This window comes from Ustilaginoidea virens, chromosome 2 (assembly GCF_000687475.1).
Source record: "Ustilaginoidea virens chromosome 2, complete sequence".
In the NCBI taxonomy this organism is placed as follows: Eukaryota; Fungi; Ascomycota; class Sordariomycetes; order Hypocreales; family Clavicipitaceae; genus Ustilaginoidea; species Ustilaginoidea virens.
The window spans coordinates 3200770-3223084 of NC_057317.1; the positions used below are offsets into that span (position 1 = coordinate 3200770).

At 54.7% G+C, this 22315-nt stretch overlaps 5 protein-coding genes across 5 annotated transcripts; 4 read left to right on the plus strand and 1 right to left on the minus strand.

Moving 5' to 3' along the window:
* Window positions 1–229: 229 nt before the first annotated feature.
* Window positions 230–1792, minus strand: UV8b_02637 (uncharacterized protein; the record flags this gene model as incomplete). Its single annotated transcript, XM_043140135.1, has 4 exons — window positions 230–779; window positions 1045–1552; window positions 1604–1676; window positions 1742–1792. The coding sequence occupies 4 exons, from the start codon at window positions 1790–1792 to the stop codon at window positions 230–232; spliced, it is 1182 nt and encodes a 393-aa protein (XP_042996069.1).
* A 1505-nt stretch (window positions 1793–3297) lies between these two features.
* Window positions 3298–4206, plus strand: UV8b_02638 (uncharacterized protein; the record flags this gene model as incomplete). Its single annotated transcript, XM_043140136.1, has 3 exons — window positions 3298–3393; window positions 3448–3977; window positions 4113–4206. 3 exons carry the CDS (start codon window positions 3298–3300, stop codon window positions 4204–4206), a joined length of 720 nt encoding a protein of 239 aa, XP_042996070.1.
* Window positions 4207–7324: 3118 nt separating this feature from the next.
* UV8b_02639 (uncharacterized protein) lies at window positions 7325–10855 on the plus strand (the record flags this gene model as incomplete). The annotated part of the gene is made up of 5 exons (XM_043140137.1): window positions 7325–7541; window positions 7601–8305; window positions 8369–8511; window positions 8596–9142; window positions 9219–10855. The coding sequence occupies 5 exons, from the start codon at window positions 7325–7327 to the stop codon at window positions 10853–10855; spliced, it is 3249 nt and encodes a 1082-aa protein (XP_042996071.1).
* Window positions 10856–11566: 711 nt separating this feature from the next.
* UV8b_02640 (uncharacterized protein) lies at window positions 11567–12709 on the plus strand (the record flags this gene model as incomplete). The annotated part of the gene is made up of 1 exon (XM_043140138.1): window positions 11567–12709. One exon carries the CDS (start codon window positions 11567–11569, stop codon window positions 12707–12709), a length of 1143 nt encoding a protein of 380 aa, XP_042996072.1.
* A 6236-nt stretch (window positions 12710–18945) lies between these two features.
* UV8b_02641 (uncharacterized protein) lies at window positions 18946–22001 on the plus strand (the record flags this gene model as incomplete). Its single annotated transcript, XM_043140139.1, has 2 exons — window positions 18946–19756; window positions 19837–22001. The coding sequence occupies 2 exons, from the start codon at window positions 18946–18948 to the stop codon at window positions 21999–22001; spliced, it is 2976 nt and encodes a 991-aa protein (XP_042996073.1).
* Between the last annotated feature and the right edge of the window lie 314 nt (window positions 22002–22315).

Sequence of the window (22315 nt, forward strand, 5' to 3'; positions counted from 1 at the left end):
GCTGAGTAGTCTCTGGCTGTCCTGTTCCTCCCTGCATCGTCGTCATTGCACCAGACAGACAAATTCTTCCTATCTTCTACCACTTACCGGCTACCTACCTCCTAACCCAGGTCTCGATTTGGGAAGTACCTCATATCTAGGAGGTAGTTACCGACCATAACTTATCCACAAGTGTCATCAAAGGCCAGGTTTGGCATCCATACTCCTGTAATTCCCCAAATTCAAACAATCACTGCACATCTTCCTTGACAGTCTTTCTGACACCGTCGACAAACGCCTTGACAGCCTGCCCGCCCCCCAAAGGCATCTGACCACCTGGCATGTAGCCACCATTTTCAACTCGTACACCCAAAGCATCCGCAACTCCTGGCAATCCCCCATCCCGAAGAGCCATGGTCAAGACTCCCAGAGCTTGGTTGAACTGTGGGCTTCGAAGCACTTTTTTCAGCAAACCTCGTTTATCGTCCAGTGAGAGCGATGCCTTGGCTCTCTCGACTGTGCCTGCAGATGGTTCTTTTTGACCTTCCTCATCAGAGGGGAAACCAGCAGTTAGAACAATAACGGTAGGAGGCAAAAGGCTCAGGAGAGTGTCAATGAAATCTGAGGATGCCCCGTCGATCATTGGCACTGTCATCGTTGAAGTGAGCAGATGGCTGAGATGTGGATATGGTACATCCGAATGTTGTTGTTGTTGTCCTCGTTGAAGCCCCTGCTGGTCTCTCAACGAATTCAAAAAGTTCCTCACTGCTGCAGCAGCATCTGGTGCTGATAAGGAAGCCCTAGAGGCTAGTCAGCTCAGAAGTCACGATGCAACGCAATGAAGCAAAATGTGTGTCATGTGTCATTTCCTTAGCTTTCATCTGCGACAGATGTAAAACTCTAATACTAATACAGCAATGAAAAGGTGGGGGAGGGGAAGCCACTGTCAGGCCAGCTCTGTTTTATATTTTCTTTAAAAAAAAAAAAAAGAACCCCTGACATCAAGAGAAAGGTTGCTGCCAATTTCTCCCGAGGAATCAATCAAGGTAATTGGGGTTGACCTACGCTCTGGCGCCATCGGCACCACCTTCTCTTGCTTCTTCGCCTTCTTGTCTTACATCGCCTCCGGTAGCATCAGGGCCAGCGCCGCCACTACCACTCCCTCTATGAGCATGCGAGTCTCGATGACCTTCAACATCTTCCATGGGTTCGTCATCGTCGTTCCCGTCGTCTCGTCCATCATCAACATTTCTGATAGAGGCAAGCTCCGCAGAAACGTTGACTTCTTCCCCTTGAAGCAGTTGATTGACTATTTCACCGATCTTGCGGTCCCTTGGGCTGAACCAGCTGGGATTCCCGTCCCGGCCTTGGGGTTTCGACTGCAGCCAGAACAGGTAACGCTGAGATGAAGATGCAAACTTCAAAACAAACATGCGACCGTTCGTTTTTGAGGTAGGGTGGGCGGCGTCGTATTCGTAGGAAACAAAGCTGCCGTCGGCCGGGACCATGACCAAGTCAAGCTCCGGGTTGTCGACCGTTTGATCGCGTTTGCGCCAGCAGAAATGTATCAGATCTGGCCGCCGTGTAAGCTATGAACATGTACAATGGAGGAGACGAAACCTACCATCCTCGGAATACAAGTATAGATAGCCTGGTTGAGGTTGAGGTTTGACCTTGAGTGGTCGTGATGAAGAGTCCTATTGCCCAGTCAATACGATGGTGGTAGTGTAATAACTGAGATAAGGCAATAAGCGCAACTTACATCAATCTCGCATTGACCAGCTTTGAATGTGATTATCGGCGCAATAGGCATCTTGGCTCGCTTTTATGTATTAGTCCTTAAAGCATATATTGCGGAGGAATCAAGAGGAGATGGAGGATGCGTATGAGCGAGAGGGATGAGGTGGATGAAATCAGTTAATCCGAAATAGTTGCTTGACACACCAGGTCAGTCTACAGGAGCTCTTACGTCGAGCTTCACTCAACCAGTTCTACAGTACGGTCAGCGGGCCGACAGATCATCCGGTTCTAGTGGGGTTACGGATACGTTTGTGTGGGCTCCAACCAAACTTTGCAGCAGGGGGTCATTGCTGGGGAAAAAAAAAAAAGCTTAAATTTCCATGCTCATTTGCTCTGCACTCGAATTTTTCATCCTTTGAACATCCGAATTTGACTGTGACAAGTCTCTGAAACCATGTACTTGACCAATCTGTAGCTACGCACCTCATGACATGCGTCTGTCTTGATTAGATTGGAGCATTGCGACATTCACTCAAAAGTCGATAATCATGTGGTTCGTTTCTCCGTCGTTCCATGGAATGTAAGTACAGCAACAGCTGCCTTCAGACTACACAAATTACCCTGCGTGGATTCAATGATGAGAACAATTGGTCCGTGTTTCGGAGGCGGACTCAAGACCCGCCGATTGACGAAACAACAAGCATTTATGCACCTCTGATCTTTGTCCTTGAACTCGATATTTTGCTTGGGATGTCTTGCAAAGCGGTGGAAGCTAACGAGCATCCAGTCTTAGCCTTTCGCACTTCGACAGTGGGCACCATGCCACCTTGGTGGACGTCACCTGTTATCCGATGCTTTTTTCAAAACACTGCCTGTCTGGGAATAAAGGACAATTAAGCAAGGACTGACCAAGCCCATAAATCCACGGCAGACTTGAACTGCTATATCCAGCAACTCTCCCGCAATGGGCGGCTGAGGCAGAACCGGATTAATCGCATAGTAGACCCAGCCGTAGAGACGCTCAGCGTTGCCGCTGTGTTGGACGTCTAGTGACTAATGCCCGCTCGTTTATTGTTCACCCATTCTCACGACTGGCCCCTTCATACTCCGTGGCAGCAATGCAAGCGTCACCAATGGAAGCCCATACGTTGATAAAATAGCAAGCATGCGAGGTTTCTGAGCAACTCTGGATGATATATCTGCTCTCGAAGTCGTGAGATGATGAAGACTTTTAACATCCACGATGGACAGCCAAACCCAAACAGTCAGCAACTTGCTATTGTGCCATTTGAAATCAAAGGAACAAGAGTTTTGCGCAGAATACCACATGCATGTCACTTGCAGCTTGAAGGCGGTGCAGCACAACTGTTGCTTGTCCGTAGCGCCTCAGGACAGCATACCACAACCCGTGGAGGGCCCAGCTTGAAATCATGCCGTCTGGTAGGTACGTTGACACGTAGAGAGCTTGGCACTGGCCCAAAATGCTTGGTGGGGTAAATGAGATGGCTGGAGCAATGGCTTTCTTCCCATCTTCTATCGACACGTCTGCCATTCGAGCCGCACATTTGTAGAAAACATATGCAAGAGTTGTTTCGGTTTCCGAGAATCCCTTCTTACGCTCGGTCGTGTCCAAAGAAGATCAAGAACATGTATGGAGATCAAGGCGTGAAATTGGTACGGCAGCGACAATTCTCACACCACGTGAAGCTGAGACTGACTTCGTTCCAGGTGCAACACGCCAAGAGGACGCAAAACCTGGCGCATTTGCCACCGTATCAAGCTGAGCTTGTTCGCGCAGTGACAAGAGAGGTTCGCGACCTTGACAAGGATGCCAAAGACCTCCTCCAACCCTTCCAAGGCTCCTTTGATCCGGCGGCAGATCAAGCCATCGCATGCACTCTGCTCGTCAATCACATGTCCATGCGACGCAACAAGCGCTGTCTTTTGGCATACCACAGAACTCGCACAGAAAAGTTGGAGGAGCTGGTCTGGAATGGCTCGGACGTCATCGATCTGTCAGGTCAGCAAGTACGCGACTCGACAAGCGCGACGAATGGCATACCACAAGCTGCAGATGCCTCGACAAGCAGCCTCAGTCCCCAGGAGGAGGATTATGTGAGGCAATACAGCGATCTTCTGGCAGCGTATAAAGGCCAGTGGACAGAAATCGACCTGACCGGCAGCCTAGAGCCTCCACGGGATCTCTTCATCGACGTGCGGGTTCTCAAAGATGCTGGAGAGATTCAGACCGAATACGGGTTTGTATTGCCCTGTAATTGTTTAATTCTGGCGCTCTTCTCATCCGGACTTTTTTTTCTTCGACAAGAAGATAAAGAAAGTAAAGGAGCAAAGGAAAGAGCGGAAAGAAAAACTCAAGCTGACATGTAGTGCAGGTCGATTACCTTGACGAAAAACAGTCAATTTTACGTTCGCCAAGGCGACGTTGAGCGATTAATCGCTCAAGGATATCTGCAGAGACTCAGTTGAAATCTGCAAACTTGATATCCAAGGAATCGTACTGTGCATAGCATAACGGGACCATTGCTTTGATTTGATCAACATCAAAATGCGTCGTCCAGCACATGTTCAACGACTCGGAAGCCGAGACCATAGCCTTCAAGCATCTCTCCGTGCCCACCCACAATGACACGAAGCAATCCCCCTGTTGAAAGAAACGAGAGCCTTTTTTGTTCTAGAGAAAGAATTCTGCAGGACGCCTTGTACAGCTGCCAGTTGAGCTCCAGGCTTGGGCATCGAACATTCCAACGCAACACCCGACAAATGAATATTAAGGGACATGCCCTTCCACGACGCGAAGGATAGGCCGAATCAAGCCAGATGAGTGTCTTGCACAAACAGCGACCAGGTGCATTCGCTGTGCTTGTAAACAGGGTAGTACGACGACGACGGCTTCAAATGCATGGCCTTTAGCCAACATGCTAAAGACTCGGCTCATCCAATTGAATTGACCTCCTGGGCGAGTGACTGGACAAAACATCCTTCGTATTTCAAACCAGGTCATGTTGTCCCAGTCGCCTCATTTGCCCGGATCTGCCCGGATTTGCCTCAGTTGGACCAAGTCTTCCGTCGGTCATGAGGAGCAGTCAGCCCAAAAGACGGGTCATAGAGGGGTGCAAAGAGATCCAGAACCATCACCTTACACGGCTGGGGATACGTCCAGCCCAAGCACCCTGCCAAAGCACGCCAATGGAATTACGCTAACTATGCCCCCGTTGCAACCCAAGTTGTCGTCCCGTCAATCCTCTCAAGAGCGAGCTTTGTTCTCCGAGCTCGGTCAACGATGCGAGCACATGCCCCCTGTTCCGAACGCAGTTATCCATAGCGAAGAGATTGAAAACTCTCGCATCCTCGACCATGCGACCATGCTGCGTCCACCCCTGTCATGGACCCCGCACCGAGTAGTACGGGATATATCTGGGGTAACGTGGCTCGCTGGTCGCCACGCAATGACCTCGGGACGGCCTCCTGGCCGTTTGCCATCATACAGCACATCTTGGCGGCTTTTCTGCTCCTCGACTCGTTGCAGGCCTGGATAATTGGAATGTGAAGCACGCGAGGTACGAGACCGGGGCTGCAGGGAGGTTATAGGCGTGTAGTCGAGAGAGTGACTTGGTTCTGTGGCACGATATCGACGAGTGCTTGGCTGGAGATGCGAAACGGAGATGATGAGTAGCAGTGGATATGTCGGCCGCAAGAAAAAGTTTCCTACGCAGTATTGGGGCTCTATTGTTAAAGCTGGCAGGCGTTTTGTTATCGTAAGACGCAGGTGTTTTATGTTATCGTGATGGGCAACTTTCATGTACGATTGGTTCACAGGCTAGATTTCTCTTGCCAACAGGCAATGAGCTAAATTGGGCAGGCTCATGGAACGAAGCGTCCGCCCGAGAGAAGAGCTTTGGCAAGTTTTTGTAGATTTGGCTTCGCTTCTCGGCCTCGTCCTACATCACCAGGCTCCAAAGGCCCGTGTTTGCGGGTTGACTCGTTGGCCTCTTCGTAGCCGCCGTTCACCGACTTTACTTGGCAAGCAAGACTTGGTAGAGCCAAGGAGGCAATCCGACCAGACATTGAACGTTGGTTACCAGGCTCTGTAAGCTTAGATGGATACCGTTTTAGGGGAAGGCCATCCGGGCCAGAAGCAGAAGACCTTGACCGGCGGAGGACAAGCCAGTCTCATTGTGGCACAGGAATGCAAGTTGCCCAAATGCACGTTGTCCAAATGCACGTTGCCCAAATGCAAGTGCTCACTGCTCAGGATGGCGGCATACTTGGAAGTATTGCACAATCCTTTCAAGTGATACCTCCCCGAGATACCCGGTAGTACCGGTACAGTGCGGATGCCGAGTCCCGACCCTGGCGTGGATGCACGCGATAGGCTGGTACCTAAGGTATACTACTAGGCAGGTATCTAACATAAGGTGCCTCCAGGTAGGAGGTACTTGAGGTAGACACGTGCTCCGCGGTATGTACCGTACATGCACTGTGTTGGCGGCCGGGGGTGGGCATTTGTAACTCGGAAAGAATACGGAAAACTTTGAACGGGAAACGGAACAAAAAGCAACCAGACGCCTGGCCATTCCGGTGTTCGGCTATTGGGCATTGGCCTGCCCGAGGAGTCGACCGGGTGGCACTGGGCTGCAGCTGCGGCTGCCAGCAGGGGGCAGCCACAGGCCCCGCAGAGCCAGAGCAGCTCGCACTTGGCAGTGACGGGGGTTGCGCCTCAGCAGCCCCATCGGACTTGCAGCACGCCATCGACGTGAACAAATCGTCAACTCGATCAATGCCTACATGTCTTCTACCGCCTACAGCTGCAGCAGCTGTCGGCCTGGGCCTGAAAGGGAAAGGGAAAGGGAAAGAGAAAGGGAAAGGGGCCAACTTCCTCTCTGTGCGTTGCAGAGGTAAGGTTACATGAAGGAGACAGGTTGAAGGTAGGCAGACTGTTGCAGGTCCCGTCCCATGTCTGCAATCAATGCTTCCCAACGACATTGGAAACTTTTACAGACAGGCACAGACACTGGTTAGCGTGGCACCAAAAGTACAGCATTGCGATGCACGTGCAGGTTGAGATGGCGCTGGCCGCTAGGTGACTAGGCCAAAGCCGAAGCAGCAGCAAGAATGTGGCGTGGCGACTGGACATCATCACTCAAGCAGAATCATGACCAAATCGGCCGTCGCCCGCTTTTCCATCCACACCAACACCCACACCCATGTTTTTTTTTTTTAAAGTGACAAGGGTCAAAGCATAAAGACGTCGCCATTGTGGAGCTCATGCTTCCCGCTAACAGTAGGAAATTGGACGACCTTGATGTGAAGCTCTTGCTCTTGGACTCGCAACTTGGGAAGCGAGAGCCCTTCACTCTTCACTCTTCACTCCTCATCTTTCTTCTTGTTCCTCTTGCTGACCGTGCTATGGCTTCACGCTTAGTCCATTGAACTGGGTTCTTGAAATTCGGCTGCTCGAGTTTTCGAATCCACCTTCCATTGGGGAGTATTTCGCCACACACATTCGCCCATGGGACAAAGCTAAAGCTCCTTGACTGTTCATCAGGTGGGGGAGCCGTCGGCGCTGGTTGCTGGCAGCTGAACCATGTCCTCAATTCTTGACTTTTCCGGATGGAGGAGTAGGTCGTCTAGCTTCTCTTCGCAGCCCAGTCCTCAGCATCCAAGTCGCGACGACGCCTCAGAAATCGGCTTTGCTCACGATGATTCCGCCCCACGATTATCGGCCTCTGTTGGCTCTCCCGCAACGACATTTCGAGAACCAATCCGGTCGTATATCCACGCCTCCGTACGAGGCCAACTTGGTATGCCTCTTCTGAACGCCCATCCTTGGCAAAGGGGGATCGCTCTAACTATGAGGAAGCACCTGTCGATAGTCAGCAAAATGCCCGCACCGTTCGCGAGGACACAGCCGAGCTAGCCACCTATCTGCTCTCCGACGGCACGACACCGAGGCGCCCCTCGTTTCTGCAGCGAAGCAAAGCATCTGCCCAGGATCTGTTCGCATCGAATCAGGAAGGTGGCCCACGAGATGATGATGTTGCTGCTGCCTCGACAACCATACTGGAAGTATCAGAGCCCGCTTCTCCACAAGGCGACGAGGATGTCACTGCCGAAGACATTGGGCCTTCGGTGCTTTCTAATCTCATCAGAAGATCGCCTCCACAATCTGTTAAGCCTGACACTCCGATATCGCCTGATCTGCATCCAGCCGAACCGGAACGTAAACTGGAAGGAGAGGAACAAGGCCAATCAAAACGGCGAGTGGCCGAGGAGGCAATGCCAGCTACCGAACGGACTCCTTTACTGGGCCAAGTCGTGGGGGAAGACGCAACAGCCATCGATATAGAAGGCCAACAAGCGAAGAAGCCGAATTGCTGGCTCAACGGACTCTTGGAAGGCGGCCAAAAAGCTGAAACTCACCTTGCCCATGCTGTCAAGGTCGCAGTCAACCCTCACCATTGGAACCGGAAAGCGCTGTGGGAAAACGTAGTTGTGGAACCAATCTCGTGCCTACCGGCCGTGGCTGTAGGGCTACTGCTGAATATACTCGATGCTCTATCCTACGGTGAGTCGAAAAAGGCTGGTTTGCCTGTTGCTCGCCGTCATTCATCGGCTAACTGTGTGTCAGGCATGATCTTGTTTCCCGTCGGCAAACAACTGTTCTCGCATTTAGGCTCAGCTGGCATCTCCATCTATTACGTGAGCACAATTGTAGCCCAAGTTACATTCTCGTCTGGCAGCATCTTCAGAGGAGCTGTTGGGTCCGAGCTGGTACGTAGGTTCGAGCCCCCAGACACATCAGATGCTCAAGGGAGGCTAACGCACTCGTGTGCTCTACCCCCTTCCGCACAACAGATTGAAGTGGTTCCCTTCTTCCATAACATGGCTCAGAAAATCACGGACAATGTTGGCCAAGACAATGCAGACGCCGTCATAGCTACCACCATTACTGCGTACGCATTCAGCTCCATCATCACAGGTCTCGTCTTTTACCTGATGGGAAAATTCAAGTTCGGCTACATGGTTGGCTTCATCCCCAGGCACATCTTAATTGGCTGCATTGGCGGCGTTGGCTGGTTTCTAGTTGCCACAGGCTTCGAAGTCTCGGCGCGCTTGGACGGCAACCTCAAGTACAACCTGGATACACTGAACAAGTTGGTACAGGCTGATACGGTCCTTTTATGGATCTTCCCGCTTGCCTTGGCTGCTGGGTTGTTCTACGGGCAGTCCAAGATTCGATCCAAGTACTTTCTCCCGCTATTCATTCTTGCTATACCCTTACTCTTTTACGTCTTTGTGCTGTCCATCGATGCACTGGATGCGGACGACTTGAGAGACAAGGGGTGGATATTCCAGGGTCCGCCACCAGGGGAACCATGGTGGTACTTTTACACATTATACCGTGAGCTTCGACCCCCCTCGCGACGCCGCTTGCTCGTGACTTTTGTGTGTGTTTGCACAGGCTGATGACCGTTTAGAGTTCAATCTGATTCACTGGGACGCCATTCTAGAAGTCGTTCCCGCCATGCTGGCTCTTACTTTTTTTGGCATCCTCCATGTTCCGATCAATGTGCCCGCATTGGCTTTGAACACGGGCGAGGATAGTGCCGACCTCGACAAGGAGCTGAAATTGCACGGATACTCCAACATCTTGTCGGGGCTCTTGGGCAGCATCCAGAACTATCTCGTTTACGCGAACACCGTCTTCTTTGTCCGTTCAGGTGGGGACAAGAGACTAGCTGGCTTCATTTTAGCCGCAGCCACGTTTGGTGTCATGATGATGGGGCCGTCTCTGATCGGTTTCATCCCTGTGATGATGGTTGGAACGCTCATTTTCGACCTCGGCTTTGAGCTTCTCCTGGAGGCCATTTGGCTACCTCGCAAGAAGCTCAAAGTGGCCGAGTACCTGACCGTCCTGGCCATTGTGCTGGTGATGGGCATGTACGACTTCGTTGTGGGTATCGGAGTGGGCATTCTGCTGGCGTTTGTCTCGCTGATCATCCAGACGTCGCGGGTGTCTGCGGTGCGCGGCATGTATGACGGGGGCATTGTGAGCTCAACGGTGCGCCGGAACCCAGCGCAACACCATTACCTGGATCAAGTTGGGCAGCAAATCTACATCATGAAGCTGAATGGCTATCTCTTCTTTGGGACAATTGTCAGCGTTGAGGAGAAGATCCGTGGGCTTTTGGACGATCACGCGTTCTCGAAGAAGCCCATCAAGTTCCTCATTCTGGACCTCTGGCACGTCAGCGGCCTCGACTACTCTGCAGGCGAGGCGTTCAACACGATAAGCCGCCTCCTCGACAAGAAGGGCGTCCTCCTTGTCTTGAGCGGCGTTGATGCTGAAAGTCAACTGGGGAGGAGTCTCCGAGCCGTAGGGCTGGGCAATGACAAGATCAAGGTCATGATGCTCCCCAACCTCAACTCGGCGTTGGAAAGCTGCGAGAACGAGCTGCTCAAGACCCTCTACGCCGGCCAGGAAGAGCTAAACTCGACCAGGCGAGCTGCCACGCCTAGCTGCGACGTGCCGACAGCCGCAAACGCGTCATCGTTGTCATCGTTTGATCCGCCGTTCAACTCTCCCAGACAGAGCCACCTTGTGGAAGCTGCACGCGAGGCCCTCACCAGCGCAAAGGTTCCCAACCCGTCAAAGTGGCAGAGCTTCAACGAGCCCCTACGGCTGATGCTCCAGATCTTCCAAGGATTGAGCGGCAAGAACGAAGATTTTTGGTTCCAGGCAACCCGCTACTTCAAAAGGATGGAGTACGCGGCGGGGACTGTGCTGTTCCGCCGCGGTGAGCCAGCAACGGGCTTCTACCTGGTTGAGCGCGGCATCGTGCGCGCCGAGTACGACCTCCCCCAGGGATGGCTCTGCGAAAGCATCGTGGCAGGCACAACATGCGGCGAGCTGCCGTTCTTTTCGGAGACGGAGCGCACGGCAAATGCCCTGGTAGAAAGGGATTGCGTGGTGTGGCTGATGGATTGCGAGTCGTGGAAGAAGCTGCAAAAGGACCAACCCGAGGTGGCCAGAGAGTTGTTGAGGATATCGCTCAAACTGACGAGTGAGCGGATGAGCTCCATTACGTCGTATATTCTGACCACGGCGGGATAAGGACATGTATGTACGTGCGGGTAGTCGAGCTTGGTCTGTGTTTGTGTGGATTTGGGACAATGTATAGCCTGCAATTTGTGCTTCGAGATCAGCATTGGGGGGGGGGGGGGGGGGGGGGGGGGGGGGGGGGGGCATCTGATGATTTTAGCGACTGACGTAGGTCACCATATACGGATCAGCATATACGGATCAGACTGTGCAAGGCGATGGGCGGTGCATATCCATTACTAGCCTGATTAGCATTATCTTCTTCTTCTTCTTCTTCTTCTTGCCATTCTGCAGCTCTTGGCTTGGGCAGTGATGCGCTAGATATGCATCGACGGAGATGTTGCATTCTGGGTTGAAGAGGCTCCCGAAAGCGGCGCTTACACGCACAAACGTCGGTGCTCCAACGTCTCGACAGACCATAGTCGCGCAAAATGGACCAGAAGAGAAACAAGTAGAATATGATGTGGCAAGTCCTGACCCGAAACATGTCGAGTTGCGTCATTGTCCTGCACGGAGTACCGAGGCAGACACCAGACACCTCTTGCCCTTGGCTCCACTTTTTTGACTCGCATCATCTCCATCCATCGTTGCTGGCTTGACAAACTCGCCACTTTGCAACAACACCTTCAACAATAAGACAAACGACCGCATATCCTGAAGAGAGAGAGAGGGGAAGGGGAAAAAAAAATATAAAAAAATATAAAAAAAAAAGAAAGATGCAGGATGCCACAAAGCATCCGCTCCATCCTGGGTAAAACCCGCGTGGCCAAGGCCAAACCCGCGGCCCAACGCACCGCGTCGTCCGCGCACCGCGGGACCAAGCCGCAGAGCAGGCGAAGCGCACGGCACGACGCCCTGTTCCCGGACAAGTTGGAGGACCTGGGCGGCGCGCCCGTGCTGACGGAGCGCGAGGAACTCACCCTGCGAGACGTCGTCCAGGCCATGCGGTACATCCGGTCGCGCATGTTCTCCGCCGTGCCCGAGACGGGCCTCACGTCGACGCGAAGGGCCGAGATGCTCCGGCGCAGGGCGTCGATGCCGCCGGTAGTCGCGGCGAGCCACGTGCAGGCCGTGCTGGGCGGCACGGCGCCCGCGCGGGTGGAAAGAGAAATCGCCGAGCTGGTGGGCAGGGGCGTCCTGCGGAGGGTGAGGGTGGCCAGGCGAGGAGGCGCGGGGGAAGCGCTCGTCGAGACGCGCGACCTGGAGGGCATGCTCGGCCGGGCGCGAGACGGCGGCGGGCTGTCTGCCGGGGCGAGGGACGCCTTCCTCGACCACCTGCGGCGCAACCCGACGGCGCAGACGGTCGGCTGGGCGGACGGCCTGACGCGCGACCAGGTGGACGAGCTCGTCAGGGCGGGCTTCCTGACGAGCGCTGGCAGCACGACGCCCGCGCCGGGGCCGAGCGCGCTGAGCGCGCTGAGCGCGCGCCCGGAGGACCGCACGACCTTGACGTCGATCCAGCACGTCTCGCGGTTCGCGTCGGGGACGGCCTCGGCCGTCGGCGGCCGAAACGCCGTCCACCTCGCGGGCGGAGGGGGCGGCAGCGCTGTTTTTTCGGCGGCGCACGGGAGGCCGGAGAGCTCCTCCAGCTGCAGGGTCGCCGTCCCCGGCCACGGGCGCCATCTCAAGCTGGCGGACGGGGCCGCGGACTGGATCCGGGACGTCCTGGGCAAGACGGCCTGGGGCGAGGGCCCGGAGTCCTGGCTGAAGGAGCGGTTCGAGGGCAACGGGCTGCGCGGGACGAGGTGGAGGGACTTTTGCGGCCTGGAATGGGAGTGGCTGCTGGGCCAGGCGGTCGGCCTGGGCGTTGTAGAGGTTTTCGACACGGGCAGCGTCGGACGGGGGGTCAGGGCGCTGGGAGGGTGATTTTGCCAACGGGGGGAACAAAACCAGCAAGGATCTCGGGGATATTTATGCCAAAAAAAAAAAAAAAAACATGTATATCAAAAGCCAAGCTGGCGTGAAACATGCGTGAATGTGTGGTAAAGAGTCGCGACTCTTGACTTTACGCCAGACGACGCGATGCGTCATGGCAATGGGCCCCGGAGTTTCTACAACAGCGCTCTAGGTTGGCAAGGCTGGAAAGGCGAGGAGGCTCTTGCATATACTACAAAGGGACGACGACGACAACGAAGAGGCAGAATGAAGCAGAAAGACTAGTCAGTCATCTTGATGCATGGCCTTCGTGTCTGCGTCTTGCTTGCGCCCGTCACGACGCACGGCGTATTCTGCACCCCTGTCATGGAAACATACACGGTGGAGCGTTTGTTGGTTATAATGCAGGGCTTTCCCCCCTTTTCTTTTTTTTTTTTTACCTTTTATTTTTTTCTTTTTTTTCATCGAGTGCGCCAAATCCACAGGTACAACAAACAAGTCGGCAGATGGCCACGCGACCGCGAAACCAAACGTCTCCATCCATCTCGGTCGGCTTTGTCTTGCACGCCGAAACGGCGCGTCAACCTCGGCCACCGGGGGGCGACGATGGGCCATGGCCCCCGGGTACGACGTAGGCTCGACAGATATGACGTGCCTGATGGCTGAGCCGGACTGCTAGCTAGGCTGCTAGGCTGCTGGGCTGCTGGGCTGCTGGGCTGCTCGCCGGTGGGTTGTGCGAGTTCGTGCAGCCGAATTGTCGCCTGAAGCTGCCGAGTCTCGCTACGTAGGGCTCGCCCGGCTTGTCGACGGGCGACTGCTCCTTCAGCTCCTTCATCTTGCGGGTCCGACACCCAACAAAAGTTTGCAATTTGCAAACCCGTTGCGGAACCTTGCCGCTGCAGGTACCGTAATCACCAGGGGGGGTAAATGAAAAACAAGTCATGCATGGGTTGTCGTCGTCGAGGCGTGGCCTAGCTTGGGTCCGCTGGTCGTTATTGGCTCCTCCTGGGTAGTATTGAGTAGTAGTGGCTGTTTCCCCAGGCGCACTGGCCAAGAGGAAGGAAAGCTTGAAAGGCAAATCCATCCCACCCCATCCCATCCCTTGGGATGAGCCCAACGGAAATGGCCACGCGCACGATTAGGGGAGCCCGCCCTGGCCGTGAGTCATCCCAGTCAGTCTCCGCAGTCAAGTCATTCTCCGATCCAGGTCCACCAAGGTGGGCTGCGGCTGCGCGGCCTGTGGAGAATTCGATAGTTTGGTCCTCGGAACGGAGTGTTGCCCGTCGCGTCTCGGGCCTGTGCTGTAGGCGTAGGCATGTTGCTCAAATGGCTGTTGGGCAACCAACCGCCCGGCCTACCGAGGCCTTTGCTGTGGCCCGACATTGGTGCGGAATGAGGCGTGTTTGCGCGCGCGCTCGCCATCATTGGAGCACTCTGTAGTCGCGAATCGCGAATCGCGAGTCCGCAGTCCGCAGTCCGTAAGCTGTAGTCTGTCGTCGGCAATCTGTCATTTCTTGTTGGCTCGAGGGAGATTGTGTGATTTCAGGCTGAAATGGCCCTTGGGCCTGGGCGCCAAGAGCGGAGCACAAACCGGAATCAAGATTGCCAAGCCAAGCAAACAAGCTGGATGCGCCACCGTGGGGGGAGGACAGTTGACGGCAACTGCTACCTGCCTACCTAGGTAGGTACCTAGGTACTTGGGTGCCTCAGGTGCCCATGTACTAGGTGCCCATGTACTAGGTGCCTACATACTAGGTGCCTACCTTATGTACTGGGCACCTAAGGCAGGTACGTGAGTGGTGGACCCCCTCGGCCAACCAATGAGGGCCGCGCAGCCGAGGCCGAGGCTGAAACGCCGAAAGCCAATTTTCGGCCACGACGCCAACTGGCAACTTGGGCCAGGCCAACTCGAGCTTTTGCAGAAAAGTCGCGGGCGTGGCCGCCAAGGCCCAGATTGTCCTCTCGAATGTTGAAACAGTTTCGCCTTCGCTTTCGCTTTTCGAACTCGTGGATTTTCTCGACCGCGGCGCACCGACCAGGGGCGACCGCCATTGTCGCCAGAGGGGGCAACGGCAACGGCAACGGTAACGGTAACGTTTGTGTTTTCACCGGGGAGCAAACTCGATCGCATCGCCCATCATCACTGGCCGTCAGCGTCAGGTTCGTCACACGACAGCAAAACGTCGCCTTCGGAAGCACCACTGCAGATTCCGAAACGGTTGGCGTCTCGACGGTGTGATGCTGAGGCATTCGGCTACATTCGTGCAGCGTCGGCAGCAGGCAAGTTGGACGAGATTCTCTCTCCTACGCTTGCCGGCACCAAAGGCCAACCAACAACAGGAAAGCCTGCATGTAAAGGGGAACCAAAAAAAGGGGGGAAAAAGGGAAAAAATGAGGAGGAAAAAAAGGGGGGGGGGGGGGGAGGGACGTTGACATGCAGGCACTTGCAGCTGAACTCGCCAATCGTCCAGCCAAGAGCAGCCAAAGCCAACAACACCAGACTCCCTTGGGATTCGCCATGCCACTTTTCTCCTTGGTCGTCATTTGCCCATTCCTTCTGAGCTGGCGCGGTTCCGTGATCCGTTCCAGCATCACACCAGGATGTGGCTACTGACTACTACCAAATGTCTCGCTTTAGTTTCTTAACTGACGTAAGCGCACTCAATCTGGTTTAGCATCAGTTGGGGTACGCCGGCATTTCCTGCCCGTCAAAAATGCTCCTGCCGTATGCCGGCACGAACACGCATATGCCGCATATGCCGCATGGAGTCTGGTCGGTTAGGTAACTACTCCGGTACGTAGGTAGGGAAGGCGCAGCCGTCTTTGACCTAAGCCAGGCTACGTACTCCGGTACATGTATGTAGCCTTGGCAATCAACCAACCCCTCAGCTGAGCTGGAGCTGTCTGGTGCAAATACTATGTATTCTCGAGGCAGTCTTGCACGCCCTTTCTGTAGTTTTCCTCTTCTTCTTCTTCTTCTCCTCCGGATTATTGATTTTTTTTTCGGGCCATTCTGGTCTAGTCTGCCCGTCTTTGGGAATCTATTTGCTCTGTTCGCTGGCCCCGTCGCTAAGCTGACGCTATGGCCATGACGACAAGGGTTGATGTTGATAGACCCTGCATAAAAGCAGCTATCAATACTCCGTAGTCGGTTCTCAGGCCCAATTAAAGACATAATGTACTCGCATTTTCTTCTTGGTGAATGGGGTCAAGGTGTCAAGTACCGGCAGCCAGGGCTGCTGCTACCGACTATGACGCTATTTCATCATTGGCAATTTTTGGCGGATACATGTGCTCCCCCCCCTGCCTTGCAGAGTTGACGTTGACGGCTCAAACGTCGCCATAGGAACTCTCTCTGGAGTACGGAGTACTCGGTACAAGTCGTGCCAATATCTAGATCGAAGCTGCTGCACAGACTGCACGGGCCACCCTTTTCACCCGCTCATCACGGCACTCGTAACACTCGTGCATTTGCGTTCGGCACCGATGGAGCAAGGTCCAAGACAGCACAAGTCGAATAAATTTGCACTTTACGTACCGGAAATGGTTCTCTGTTATCTGAGCTCTCGGTCCAACCGATAGATTGCATCAATTGAGTCATGAGAACAACTGGAAGGAAACAAAGACTCTGCTGCATACCAGGTACCTACACCCAAGGTAAGATTCAAAACAGGTACCTGGTACAGAGAACCGCGGTACGTACCCGGCTGGCCACCGCGTATAATTTTCGTGGGCAGGAGCGTTTCTGTTTTAGGCTTAAGCCCTGCCGGGTCTAAAACAGGGTCCATGCTCCATGTGGGTGGGTCCTCCGGGAGGGGGGGGATGGAGGGGATCATCAAGTGGCTGTGGCTGTCGAGCAAGGGGTACGGAGTATGGATCCTGGAAGCCAACAGGTATACGGAGAATACGGAGTAGCCAACGGTGGTTGTCTGCCATGGATCCCACTCCTCGTCCACGCCCGCTAAATGAGCTTAATTGATGGTAATTACGGCAAAGCTCGCGCCGTCCAATAAGTAAATACATGGCACCACCAGCCTCTGGCCCGACGGCGGGAAGGTGCGGCGCCCCGGCATGATTTGTTTCCTCAGTGACTGGCTGCATAGGTTCCCGACTCTGCTGCAGGAATGGGGCGAATGGGGCTCGATTGGTGATTCCATCGAGATTTGGGCCCCAGGGTTTCTTTGCGCGAGGCACGGGGAGAGTTGCAGTGGCCCATACCCAGTTTGTCTGTTATCTCCGGAGAATAAGGGAGAATAAGGCTCGCTTGACCAACCAACGACTTGTGCGTGTGCGTGTGCGTGTGCGTGTGCGTGTGCGGACACAGCCAGCAGACACACGGCAGGCACAGGAGACACGGCAGACAATAGCCGGGCGAGTGCTCTGTGCCATGAGCTTATTGGTGTCTAATCTTGTCGCACTGTGCTGTCTTGAGCCATATGTTATGTTACCAACTGGCCATTTTGTTCATCCGACCTACCAAGGTCAAAATACCACCTGTTAGTGCTCTCCCTCCCTGGCTTCCCTCGCTGTCTGTTGTAGCCTGTCTGGTACTTGGCCCATTGACATGTTTCTCCGTATGTACTGGCCTATTGACACGTTACTCCGTATGCACATGTGCCTTCTTTCCCTTGCGTCAATGGGCTGTCGCAGGCGAGGGACGCCATCGCCATCCCGTCAACTCAACCCCCCTGATTTTGCCGTTGCCTATGTGATGTGGTCTTTTTTGAAGCCTTTCCGTCCGTCATCGGCAGGGACAGAGAAAAACTACCGAGTACGGATCCGTACAAACTACGGACAAAGTTCGTCAGAGAAAGACGCAAGGAAAGAAACAAGAAAGAAAACAGGCAAACAGGTCCACTTTTTTTTACCTTTTTTTTTTTTCCCCCCCCTTCAGCATCTCAGTCCCCGACTCCCCCGTGCCGAATTCCCCCCCCCCCCCCCCCCCTCCCCCCTCCCCCCCGAATCTGGCTTGACCTCGATGGGCAGTGGAGAGACAGGGGATTTTAACCTGGAGGCTGGCACCACTTTCCGTCCCAAATCCATTGCCCGTCCCGTTCGTGGCCCATCCAGAATCCATCAATTGCCATCCATCTCCTCCCTCCCTCTTGTTCGCTCAGTCCAGTCGGCTCCTCCTCGCTCAACCTTCTTGTCCTCGTTTCTCCCACTTTTCCAAAAATATTCTTCCCCCCGCTGCCTTTTCCAGCCTTGGACACACCGACATCACTCGCTCATTCTCACGGTACTGCATATTGCGCTGCACTGCACTGCACTGACGGCAGGGGACATAAAGCAACATTGAACGAAGCTGCAGAAAGGCCTCGTCCTGTCGTACTTGGGAACAGGCCCCCCCCCCCGAACAGCCCTCCCGAACATTGAGCCCTCCCGAACAGCCCCCCCCCCCCCCCACTGACCTGACCGCTCGCTGTTCCGCCAACCTCGCTCGACCTGTCTTGTCGCCGCGCTCAACCCGTGCCGGGAAAAGACACCTGTTTAGTGCTCTCATCTCGCTGCTTCTTCACGTCATAGTCGAGTGATTCCGCGCTCTCTCAAGCTTACATCCCGCCTTTGGTTCGCTTCTTTTGTTTCTCATATACACGGTTGTCTTCTTCTTTTTGCAGCTTTACGTGTGAGAGGTACTTGGACTTTCCTTGATTTCAAGGTCCCCGTTTCAAGGGCTATTTCGGTATTCCCTCTCCCCTCCCTCCCCTCTCCCCCCCCCTGCTGCAACCCTTTTTTGGGTTCCGGAATGTTGCCTGGACTTTGGCCTTTGCCGTCGATTCACAATCACTTGCTGTGATTTGATTTCTTCTTCCCCCGCGACTTACGTGCGGTGCCTTTGCTTGGTACGCCGAGTTGCACCGGCCCCTCCGACCGCCTCCGGCTGTGAATAATGGCAAACTTCTAACACTGGGAGTAGTAGGTCTGGTCAAACACACACGTCGAAGCAGTCTGCAATAGGCTTCTCAGCCCCGATTTTCACTTTCAAGAACAATACATGCCACAAAGACACCTTCTCCCCTCCATGCCCAACGCGGTACAATCCGCTCTATTCAATTGAGAGTCACGACGCCTCATCATACGAGCAGAATTCCTTGTGCCACTTGCGCCAGTGCATGGATGCAGCAGGGATTGTGTGTTTGATGTCTTAGCTTTGGGGCTGCTGTTGACCCAGCCACCTTCACTCTCGGGCATCAGGTCATTCAACTTCCATCCTCTCCGTTTCTGCAATGGCTACCGCCCTACCACGACCGTCGAGGCCGCCTTCTGACGGCCCGCCAAACATGGCTTTGCCCGCTTTGCCAGTAACCAAGACGCGGAAGAGTACGGGGGGCCTCTCAACATCTGCTGTCCCGAAACCTGCCCCGTCTACGCCTAGGACTGGTCTGCGAGGGCCTTCCGCCGCCGCTGCCGCCGCCGCTGCCGCCTCGGTGCCTCCGACTCTTGCACCAAATACCCCTCTTCCTCAATTCAAGGCCTTGCAAGGCGTGAACGCAGCAGGCAAGACGCTCAGAAAGACTGTGAGCATTAGCTCATTTCCGCATCCTCCCCGAGGCGACGGTCGGTCTAGTAGCATGCCGCCTTCGCCCCTATCCAACGAAAAGGCACGGGCCCGGAAATCAAAGCCACCCAAAGAAGCCTCCCACGTCACTTACTCGCTCTCTACACCAAGTCTGCTCAACGGCAGCGGAGAGGGCAAATCAATCCGCAACGCTCGCATGTCAGATGGCCTCATGAGCATCTCTTCACCCCCACAAAGTCGAAGTTCCTCGGCACAAGATTCTTATTCAACTTCCGCCACCACTTATGACGACCCTGCAGACGGATCGGGATCAAAGTCGGATGCTGCTGCCCTTAGTTTCGACTCGGTCTCCGACAGACGCTCGTCCAAATCCGACGGAAAAGGCAACGTCCTTGTGAGTGTGCGAGTTCGCCCAGACCATAGTGCGAGCCCTATGAATCCGGAGGGAGAGTGGATGGTGGATGGGCGGAAATCACTCATTGCGTACAAGGGCAAAGAAGGTGGCGACTATTTTTATGGTACGTTGAGAGCCTGACCAAACACGATTGCAAAGTTTCTCTTGGGTTGCCGGGCACGGACTGACTGTCGGGACACACAGACAATGTCTTTACCACGCACGACAATAATTCGCGCGTCTACGACCACATGGCGAAACGTCTGGTGCGGAGGGTCATGGAAGGCTATCATGGTACAGTTTTTGCCTACGGTATGACCGGCACTGGTAAAACCTTTTCAATGCAAGGAACGGCTTCCTCGCCCGGTGTGATTCCTCTGGCAATCACAGACATCTTCTCCTACATTCGGGAGACTCCCTCCAGGGAGTTTTTACTGCGCGTCAGCTACCTGGAAATCTACAACGAGAGAATCCACGACCTGTTGAACATGCCCACCGGCGCCGGCGCCGGCGCCGGCGCTGCAGGCGTCCCGCAGCAGGACGAGATCAAGCTGCGTGAGGACAGCAAGCGAGGCGTCTATGCCACGCCGTTGAAAGAGGAAATCGTGCAAAGCCCCACGCAGTTGCTGAGAGTTATTGCACGAGGTGATCAGGCCAGGCGCACCGCTAGCACCCAGTTTAACGCACGCAGTTCTCGAAGTCATGCTGTTGTTCAAATAGTCGTGGAGAGTCGAGAACGTATGCCTGGTATTACCGCGGGCGGTGGCGTGGAGGGGAAACGGTCAGCCATCCTCCCCGGCGGAGTGCGCGTGTCGACGCTCAGCCTGATTGACTTGGCTGGCTCGGAGAAGGCCGCTGAATCCAAGGAGCGGAGGCAAGAGGGTGCCCATATCAACAAGAGCCTCCTCACCCTGGGAACCGTGATATCGAAACTCTCCGAGTGGAGGGACAAGGACGGCAAAGGAGGCGACAAAGAAGGCAAGCACCTTCCGTACCGCGACAGCAAATTGACACGTCTTCTCCAGGGAGCCCTTTCCGGCAATTCGCTGGTCAGCATCCTTTGTACCATCCAAATCGGAGCCGCTGGAACGGCAGCCTCCGCAAACAGTCACACTACGGAAACCATCAACACCTTGAAGTTTGCGTCGCGGGCCAAGAACAGCATTGTCAGCCACGCCAAGAGGGCGGAAGAAGCTCTGGGTGCTGGTGGCGACGGTGGCGCTAGGGTGCTTCTGGAGAGGTACCGCATGGAGATTCAAGAGCTGAGAAAGCAGCTAGAGTCGCAGAAGAACGGCAGTGGCGACGACGTGGAAAAGGACGAGCAAGTGGAAAAGGTCAGAGAGCTGGAAGCGGCGGAAAGACACGAGGAGCAGATGTTGGAGATGCAGCTCGCCAGAACTGCCCTCAAGGAACGAATCGACCATCTCAACCGCCTCATCCTGAGTTCCAAGTCGATTGGCGTCAACTCCAACGGCTCGCTCAGCTCTCTTGGCCAGTACAGCCGATTCTCCCAGCTTTCACTCTCGGGCTCCATCAGATCGTCGGTTGCCACATCCGTTGGCTCGAAGCCGGCGTTTGAGCGCACGGCTTCCATGACTTCTGCCTCATCAACCATTGGCCGACGATCCAGCGGAGGCCACAGACTATCGGCAGACGCCGGCGGCGAGATGGAAGCCGTTGATGCCGAGGAAGACAACGTGGGCGAATTCGGAGACGGACTCGCCTCACTAAACGCGCAGAACCGGGCACTTCAGGCGGATCTAGCCGATAAGAATCGCTACATTGCTACCTTGGAGAAGAGACTGTTGCAAGCCAGACGAGCGAGCTCGTCGCGGACTTCTGCCGGGTTCTCGGGGCCGAGCAAGAGCATCATGGTTGGTGAAGACCACAGTGTTGCGGCGGCACTGAAGGAGAAGGACGCCGAGATAGCTGATCTCCGAGCCAGGCTGGACGACAAGGACCGCATGCTCGCCGCGTTGAGAAGCGCAGCCCGGTCTCGTGACACGGCCGATGCCTCGTTTGAACCACGGTCGCCGCCACCGCCGCCACCGCCAGCTCCGACGGAACAACAGGTCAAGGACTTGCCAACCAGCCTTGCTGCACCAGGCCGGACGCATAGAATACGGACAAGGAGCGTCGACGAGATGAATAGAATGCTCGAGGAGATGATTCAAGACCGTGTCGAAACTGGTCAAATCATCCGTGGATTAAGAGGGAGCGTGCGGTTGCCTGGCGGACACGGCGGTCACAAGCTGGAGCCGCCGGTCCCAGCATCACACAAGTTGGAACCCTTGCGTCAAAGTCCTGTCCACATGATGACGTCTGACGAGGCCCCAGCAGCCGCCCCAGCAACTGAGACGACAGCATAGTGTTGCCGATTGATTCGGGGCTGGCCAGCCGACTATACGCAGTATGGCAGCAGCACCTACTATTTATTTACGGCCCCGTCGAGGTTCGGGATTGGGCGGGACTGGAAGCTATTTTCGAGTCGCTTGGAGTTGGGGATCAGGAAGGTTTATGGAGTTGTTTTGCTGCACGCTTTATACCCTACGGTTTGCAATATATTTCCTTTTGGTATTGTTATCTTTGTTTTCTTTCTTCCTCGTGTATTTTTTGTCGTTTCTGCTCTGCTGCCTCGGCACAGAAAGAGCTGGATCCGTTGTTTGACGGAAGATTACGTACG